This window comes from Ruditapes philippinarum, unplaced genomic scaffold (genome assembly GCF_026571515.1).
Source record: "Ruditapes philippinarum isolate M1 unplaced genomic scaffold, ASM2657151v2 ctg190_1_1_1_1, whole genome shotgun sequence".
In the NCBI taxonomy this organism is placed as follows: domain Eukaryota; kingdom Metazoa; phylum Mollusca; class Bivalvia; order Venerida; family Veneridae; genus Ruditapes; species Ruditapes philippinarum.
Window position 1 is genome coordinate 245,662 of NW_026853762.1, and position 9,598 is coordinate 255,259.

Here is a 9,598-nt window from a genome sequence, read left to right on the forward strand (position 1 = left end):
AATACCTGGTATAATTCTAGATCAACATTTGAGCTAGTGCTCAAAGTTACCCACGTGCTTGGTAGCAACAGTTGTTGTTTTGATGTAAATTTGAAATTATATAAATGAAAAACAAGAACATATGTCGTCTGATAAAATATATTTGAACATATTGTAAACTATTGTTACAGTTGTCTGACAAATAATTGTCTCAGTATGCATTGAAATTTTTATTATCGGACAGTTAGTTCGACCAATCTTTGTCAAACACATAGTGTGCCTTTGTCGTATAACTATAAATAATGTGAGTTAATATCACCACACATTGTTAAACAGAAGAATTGAGGAGGACGTACTACTTGGAATTAAGAAATAAATATATAAAACGGTAGGGAGCTAGAAGATATTTTACCTGAAACCTGTAGAATGTAAGTACCTTATTCATGTATTTATTTATCAACGTTTACGTTTTCACATCTTAGACGCCGACTCAACAAAATTTCTAAACTTTCTTATTTCAAAAGTATTTTGAATGTGCTGAAACGTTTTTTTTATTTTTTTTTAGAATGTTTTCAATATGTAACAGTAGCTTTAGATTTTAAACAACTGTGTCAAACGAATAACTGCTTTAAGGCCTTTACCGAGCAAATGATAATTTCACACAGATAAAACTTTCTTTGTATATTTTAAGGATAACAATCCCGTCTGATTTCTATTTTACCCGTAATATCATTTTACATTCTAATTCGAAAAAAGAAAATAAAGAATAAAAAAAAACAGAAGACGGAATTTTAAAATTTTATATACATTTACATATGCGATGTAAATAATTAAAAAAAAAAGTACACAGATAGGTTTGCCAGCTCGCTTAATTCAACAAGAAAACAATCGGATTGGAACTTTAGGTGTCGATGGTTCCATTGTCAGACGGTCAAGGCCAATTTTCTCCGTGGCCTCAGTCATTGGGTCTAATATTCATATAACCGTCCGTGATAAACGTTGGTATGAGAGGCCATCGATATTAAAAATCAATTTAATGTGTAAAATAGTGGCGGCGTGGCCGAGTGGTTAACGCGTCGGACTAATAATCTAAGGTTTGCTGACTGCTTTGGTTCAAACCCTGTCAGGGCCAAGCCGTTGTTTCCTTGAGCAAAAAACTTTACATTCATTGCTTAGTACTGATTGTTCCCATGAACGGATTCGAGAGTGATTCAATATAGCTTCAAACACAATCAAACTAAAGATAAATTTGTATAAACTAAATACGGCCTTTTAAAATTAAATAGATTTGACATACCTTTTGTCACTAGTCACGGTTTTTAATGGCGGGTGGAATCTATTTTCTCATTTTTTAAAAACCAAAACATTGCAGTGCCCTAGTCAATAAATTTACTCCGAGACAGCTTTTAAGAATGACCATAGAGCATACTACAACAGACATTTCTTCTGTTAATTATAAAGTCACTGCTTTGTATTGACATATTTTCTGGAAGGAATGTCTTTTACTTGTTACGGATTTAACCAAATAAGAGAGTACCAAATCAATATCATTTTAAAACAACATTATTTTTTAAAATATCATACTCAAATGAGATACAAAGTATTACGTTTGAATCTCATAATTTAAGGATGTTCATCTGATGTGTTATACGAGGGGTGATCTATAAATTCGTGGACAATGTGTGTATCTCCATAAAGTGACGTCCTACCGAGGTGAACTCTTTCGATATTATTAATCAATGCCTTTTTAATAAATTGACCAAATTTTAAAACACCAATTGCATTTTTTTATCTATATATGACAACATCAAAACATTAAGTATCAAAATCGCGGCGCAGCTTACTTTTTCTCTGTGATGTAAACGTTTTCATCTCGTTTAAACACATGTAAAACCTGTGCAAACAAAGAAAATTGCGGGAAACGTTATAATAACGTTGTTTTGATGTGTATGATGTCATTCTGTCAGTATCAGAAGACATTTCGAAGTTGCGGTTATTTTACACTCATGCTTTAAAGAACAGGTGCTAAAAACAGCTTAACCAAAAATGAACGTCACGGATCCAGCAAAACTTCGGACAGTTATACAGTTCTGTGTAAATCTTGGGAAGACGCCTGGCGAGACAATGCACCTGCTCACCGTGCCCGGGACACACAGCTGACCATTCAAATCCAGCTTGGAGCAGAAGTACTCAGTCATCTACCATATTTGCCTGATCTTTCCCCGTGTGACTTCGCCTTGTTTCCCAGGTTAAAGAAAGAGTTGATAGGGAGACGTTTTGACAATCTGGACGAGTTGAGAGGGGCCTGACCCAATTCATACTGTCATCATTCAGCCAGGAATGGTATGCGAATACATTTAGAGACTTGGTCATGAAAATGTGTGCGGGTTAAAGGGGAATACTTTGAAAAGTTATAAGGCAAAACGGTAACGTAGATTACTTCCTATGATAGCATAATGTCGTTTGTGACGTCATGAGCTGCGCTGCGTTTTGTCATGTCTATGTATATAAACTGGTGCAGAATCGTTAATTCTTGTACAATCTTTACAATATTTTGAGAATTTGCCGACATATACTCACTTAATAAGATACTAGAATTTTTTGTAATTTGCTTCATTACTTTTTGTTTTATGCACGGTGTCCACGAATTTTTGGATCACCCCTCGTATCTATATAATTGTTTCACAATTAAAATTTAAAAATTCGGTGCTAAAATTTGAAATAAAAATGACAACAAGAAGCTATCACTAATTTTTGTTTATTCTTCGTATTCTAAGATTCAAAAAAGAGATTCAAAAGTTGTTATCTTACAAATTTTTCCGAGAACGATGTCTTCTTAAACTTTAAATTTTAATAAACAAATACAAAATGAAGTAAATAAAAGCAGATCCTTTCATGTCATTCAGTGACATACAAAACCATGCCGGTCCGTTTTGATTTTGGTCATGGATGGTAGCATGTATTAACCAATGCAGTTCATGTTACTAGCTCAGGCTTATGAAATTGATGATTTAGAACTCCGTTCAATCTGTGTATTCACTCAACGGTGATTATGGAACTTCCGTGTAATAATAATGTTTCATTTGAATAAATCTGAGCATGCTTGTCAGTTATAAATCATATTTCACCATTATTTTACCACATCGACATGATTATATAAATAAGCAACTTTTTGTGACAGCATTGCTTTCCGCAGGATTGTCTGAACCCATATTTACACGAACCTGTTAAGTGATGTAGGACTGAGCCTTCTGGTCCCTTTAAGTCTGTTTTACTGTCTTAATAGGAAGTTATCCTTCTGGAAATATAACATTATTAACATGTAACAATAAAGTATCTTTTTTAAATTTTTTATCTATTTAATCCGCAAATGTTTAATTATTATCTTCATTATCTGTCTTAGTGTCCCTCAGCGAAGCTTCGACGCTGTTAAATACTTAAAATTAATTTGGACGGACAGAATCATTTAAACCGAAGCTACTTCATCACATTCTATCATTTGGTGATTATATATACATCTTTATAATGTTCTAGGAAGAATAATTCCTAAAAGATTGATTCTGATCACTTAAATAATTTCTTCGCAAGATATATAATATTATCATAGAGAGTACTTAAATAATTTCTTGGCAATTTTTATCATCACATAAAGTTACATTTCATCAATAATATTCAATCTTGATGATCCGACAACAAACTCCGTTCTTTTACACGCTTTATTTTACGAACAATATAGTCGAATGCACGGAATACATCACATTTAAAATTTAAATGATGCATTAAAATAACGATATCAGAAATTGTGTCTGATAATCGGTTTCTTGCAAACGGATTGTCGCAAACATACAACGCACTCGGTTCAAGGATAAATGGTGTTCAAACCTAATGGTTATTACCCACAGATTGATTGATAAATCTTATAGGACTGGAAATAAATGATAAAAAAAAACTTGAGGACTGCACTTAGTTAAGCACCTGTATAAAACAAGTGATGTTCAGTAAACAAGTTGGATAGCTTTCTCAACAAGAGTTCACAAACTTTAGGTGAGTTGAATCTCACAGCGATAAGAGAGACGAGCGACTCGAAGATAATGACCTTAACCACTTGGTCACGCAAGTCTCTTTTGTCGAGAATGGAAATAATATCTTTGATAACACTTTCTCAATATTGAAAAAAAAATATGAGTTAAAAATAAAATTAAGCGATATATTCAATATTAAGATGTGAAGAAATTTTTTTAAACTCGTCTCCGAAAAAAGATCTTTCAACTTACAATCATCATTTACCGAGTCCAAATCCTGAAAAAAGGTGTCACAATAATATGATCGTGACTCAAGTAGGGCTTGCACCAATGAAATTTGGTTGAGAGGCAGACACCTAAACTTTGGACTACAATCATCATTTGTTTGTTGTTAATGTTTTTTGTGTTCATTCTTTACTTTTCAGACGAAATATTCAATTGTATATTCACCATTCTGCTTTCTTTAGATATTTTAATCTGTCGAGGATGTCGATGTTAAAATACAATGTTGTGGTAAGATGCTAGTTACATAAATACTTTACACTGATGATAACAATTTTATATTCTTTAAGTATCCCCCTTTAAATTCACCCCCTCTGCATTATCCTAATTCAACTTAATAAAATAATAGTTAATCACCTTGAATGTCTTAATTTTCCTCAAGCATCCATACATAAGAAAAAATTTCATTGCATATACTTCACTCATACTTGTATTATCTACCAAAAAAGGAAGACAAAGTTCACTTTAGGTTATATCATTTGATCTGAATTAAAAACAATATTTAATATAATTTTGAAGGGTTATTACTTGACCCGTAAAAGGGAATGTAGCTTCCCAAAAATAGATTGTATATTTTTTATTCAATTAAGACATATTAAGTAAGAATTTCATAGATTTTAGTCAACATGTACGATAAAAATATTTTACACAAAAATGAGTATAGCATATATTTAATGAATTTTTAATTAACAATGTTGTTTGTTCATGCCAGGTGTATGTGTTGCTTTCAACCTTTATCAAAACAACAGAAGGCACGCTGAACTGTGATGAACATTTGGATGTAAGTGTTCCTTTATTCTTTCATAGCAAAGGCAAAGTAATATATATAACTCAAACAAAGCAATTATAATACCGATTGCATTGTTTTGCATAGGCCTAGTTATGATCAAACACTGACCTTTAGCTTGATAAGGAAAATGTCTTTGATTTGCCCAGTGACCTAATTCTTCGACAGCCATATTTAAACTTTACCAGTATATCATCCATACATAGAATATAAAATGTGATATGAAGAGAATGAACAAAGTTTTTCCTTCATTTGACCAAATGATCTAGTTTAAGACCAAATATTTGAAATTAACCATTTTATCAGTACAACTAGCAAAAGCCCCTATTGATTACATTGTACTCAAGTGAGCTAAGTTTAAATTCAAATGCAGTTAACATTGACTTTTCTGGCTAGAAACATCATCCGCCTAGAAACCAGAAAACTATTCAAAGCATAGCTTAAAAATGTCTTAAATATAAGATTTCAAGGGTCAAGGTTACATTAAAGATGAAAACTGTTCGTGATAGATATCCAGACAACTATTTAAATGGAGAAAAACAGAATCCCTCAAGAACGCCGAAAATGACACAATTGAAAATGTTGCAGGCTTGATTTGAGCCCGTGGACGGTACTGGAAAGTGCAGATTAACGTTTACGCCAAATAGCACCGGCTTAGGCAAAATTCAACATTTAAACTGAAAATGGTGAAATTTTAGTTGTGGAAACATCCGCAGATGTGCTCATACGGCCGATATTATGGAACCTAAAACGTTCAAAGGATGTTCGGTCGATTGAGTAGAAAATCTTTTTGTTAGTAGTTCTTATAACATTCAAAGATCACTGTGAAAAATCAGATAATCAAATGATATAGCACAGATATTATAGATGTAAATTATAGGATATGATTCAACAATTCAACAAAATGGAATATGTGTAATAGCAGTTCAGAATTTTTATTGCAGTGTCCTGCCGGAAGTGCATGTTTGCCTCCGGGATTCGGAAAAGCAAAACAACCTGCCCAAAAAAAGTGTTACCCTTGTAAGTTAAATACGTCGAACATTTTAAACAATCAGTAATATCTTCAAAATTTTCCAAAAATGATATTTACTTTGTATCTTTTTATCTTCATGTATATTTAGCGTTTCTTAAAATATTATTGTAAATTATCGAATGTTTTGCCTGTTTCTCCTTTTTTATTTTGATTCATTATTTGTAATTTATTCGTTTATTTTATTTATTCATTTTATTTTCTAGAAAATCATGGCCATTAGAAAACAATCAATCATTGTATACCTATAAGCGTCGGCAAACTTCCGTCACTTTCCATAAGTGATTTATATCGAAAAGATGACATAGTTCGGTTCTCAATTTTTCTATGACTCCCTTTTAAAACAGCTATTAAGAATTTCAGAAATACACAACCAGTCTTAAAAATAAACTTGATATTGAAATTGATTGCATTCTAGGTGGTAGTTTCATTACTACCAATGAATAATTTTATTACAACAATTTTATAAATGGGATCTTTTTACATGTTTTAGGTTCATGTGCTGACTTGAATCAATGTTACATTCAAGGGGGCCTTCACGGCATGGTGACGCAATGTAACTGTTCCGAATCGGGTTTTACTGGCTGCAACTGTGAAACAAGTAAACATCCGTTTTACCAAAATCTTTGTACTTTATATATTGATATTATCCATTGGGTTTTACCACACATCGACAAAGTATATGTCATATGGTGACATTTGAGCTTTACTGGTTGAGGAAGACCTCTCGTGCACTTCCATGCATTTTTGTAGAGGAGTAGAACACCCGATGTTGCGTAAGCTAGCTGGATAGATATATTGATATATGATTGCTTCCAACATCTTAGAAGTATGATACAATTGAGTCAAATAAGTGAAGATGGTAACACTTTAGGAATAAGTATAGTTTTGAGAGAGTTGGTGTCAAAGCATGACTATTTTATTTTACATTTGCAAAGAGACTTTTTAGCAATTGTTTTTATTTTCTAATATCAAATTTGAGCACAGTATATTTTTAATTAAGATATTGATGATTGTGCTAGTTCACCATGTTTGTATGGAGGTACATGTAATGACGGGATCAATTACTACAATTGCACATGTTTGCCTGGGTTTAGTGGAGGGAACTGTGAAATAGGTACGTCGTTAATCCAAATCTTTAATCCAAACTTTCTGTCATTTTGAGCTTAACTTTAAAATGCAATTCAAATTGCAGAGGATTAACAACCCATGCATAAATCATGTATTTAATCTTATGTGTTGGCCATAACTTATCTACGGTTGAAACCTTACATGGATTTTGAGCACCTATCTATCGGATCTTTTTTTTACTTATCTTTAAATAATTAATAAAAAATGTCAGGCAGAAGTTTTAAACATTCAGTGAAATACTCCTTTACCGTACTACCTTTTTCATTTTTACGTAACTTACAAATTTCAGCCAAAGTCGTTTAAAAAAAAATTTCATGAAGATTATAAGAGGCTTTCTGGTCGGTTTCTGGAAAACTAGTTTTAATGTATCTTTGTAAATGTCATTTGGCAAAAACCTTGCTTTTTTGTCTAAATTTAACCTTAAAAATCTATTCAGTAATTTTTTAAAGAAATTAAATACAAATTTCAATCAGAATTTAGTATAAAAGAAAAATAATCATGTGATTCATTTTCTGTTTTATAGCGTTCAGCGGTTGTGACGATTTGCAACCCGAGGACAGAGTAAATGGGGAATATGTAATCTACAATAGCCAAGACGAGCCATACAAAGTGTACTGCGAATTCCACGCAAGTTATGGCTTCACATTTATATTAAAAGAAGATGCTGGGAAGGCTGACCTGAACCGCCTTCGGTCGTATTATACTGAAGTGTTGGTAAGACACTTGCGTTCAAATGGACATCAGTATGATACTACAATGGAACAGATCAATACTTATTCTTCATTGAATCTTAGTATCCAGTACAATACAAATGTTGATTATGCAACACCATTAAACAGCGCAACAATGGGTCCTTATTTGTATCTCGGCTTCTTACCAACGTCTATCGCATCAAGCCAAACTACACAGGGATACCGAGCAAACGGACACGACTTCACGTTCTCAAATTGTGATGGAAATCCTAATAGCTATCTGGCATTCTTTGTTAACCCTAACAATAACGATCCAACAGGCTATTACATGAGCTGCTGCTATACACAATTGATGAGATACTGGATTGGAGATGCTGCTAACCAAGCTCCGAATTATATTCCGTGTAAGTACTTCTACCAGTTTGAGATGCACATGGGAGGCTGTGGTGGATATGCTATCAATGGCTACAACACTTTGGATGACATATTCGGTGCTGCATTAGGTTTTCGCTTTGGTATGTAGTTTCATGTACTAACACTACTTTACGTAAAAGTTTTCAAATGAAAATTCTGTAGTCTGTATGTAAAGTAGATTTTTTAATAATGTTTAATGACTGAAAAATAATGATATTACAAAATTTGACAAATAATGATATAACAAAATTTGACAAATAATGATATAACAAAATGTGACAAATAATGATTAAACAAAAATGTATAACTTTTTACATTACTGCCAATCATATTCAAAATATTTTCATTTTTGAATGAGGAACACGTCACCCAGGCCGTTTTAGGATATAACATATCGGCATTAAAATTTTCTCCTCTATTTTTCAGATATATAGAAGGGCTCAATTATTGATAATGAAAAGAAAACATATAAGATGGCAACCGGAAGAAAATCTTTGAACAATTGCATCCGATTATCAAATCTTATCAATGTTCATATATATTTATTTTGTCCATATACGTATATCCTTCCTTTTGAGGGTTATGCCCTAATTAGTAAGATAGATAACATGTTGTACAAAGTTGGGTACATTCGTGTCTAAAAATATACGGTATCCTTTTTTTCTGATTATACCATCACTTGGTCGACACCACAAATAACATGATTTAAAAAAATGTTTAGATTTTAAAACATAAATTTTCTAAGACCTTCCTTAACTAACATAACTTACATAATGTTTAGTTTGTAACTGAAAATATACCTATACATTACTGATTACTTTCTTTTTGAAGGTAATGCTGATTATGCACTACAGTTTGATGGCATAAATGATTTAATGTACAAAGTTTTTTAAAAAAAAAATATGCATTTACAATGCATTTGCTTTGCAAAAAAGTAGCAAAATACATCTATGAAAAAAACTCTCATTGAAAATTCCATTCCTTCCCACGGCTCAAATAAAATAATGGTACAACTACGACTATAAATTTCTGCCCTCATTTTTTTCTGACACAAAAATAAAATGCACGAACTTGGGAAACAATTTATCATACCTAAACATGTTTAACATTTTGTTGGTACATATGACAAAACGCGTTAAGTTGGGAAAACTTGTATGTCTATACATTTACTATGCTGTCCACTTCTTTGGCACAAATAACATAATGCACTTAGCTGGGAAATACTTTTATGCCTTCACATTTGCTTTTGCCTCTATTTTGC

At 32.3% G+C, this 9,598-nt stretch overlaps 1 protein-coding gene across 1 annotated transcript; it reads left to right on the forward strand.

The window, feature by feature from the left end:
* Positions 1–238: 238 nt before the first annotated feature.
* LOC132737788 (protein crumbs-like) lies at positions 239–8,970 on the forward strand. The gene is made up of 8 exons (XM_060725134.1): positions 239–407; positions 4,427–4,514; positions 4,996–5,064; positions 6,015–6,090; positions 6,594–6,701; positions 7,104–7,217; positions 7,755–8,438; positions 8,764–8,970. Exons 2-8 carry the CDS (start codon positions 4,488–4,490, stop codon positions 8,769–8,771), a joined length of 1,086 nt encoding a protein of 361 aa, XP_060581117.1. The 5' UTR covers positions 239–407; positions 4,427–4,487; the 3' UTR covers positions 8,772–8,970.
* The last annotated feature ends 628 nt before the right edge of the window (positions 8,971–9,598 follow it).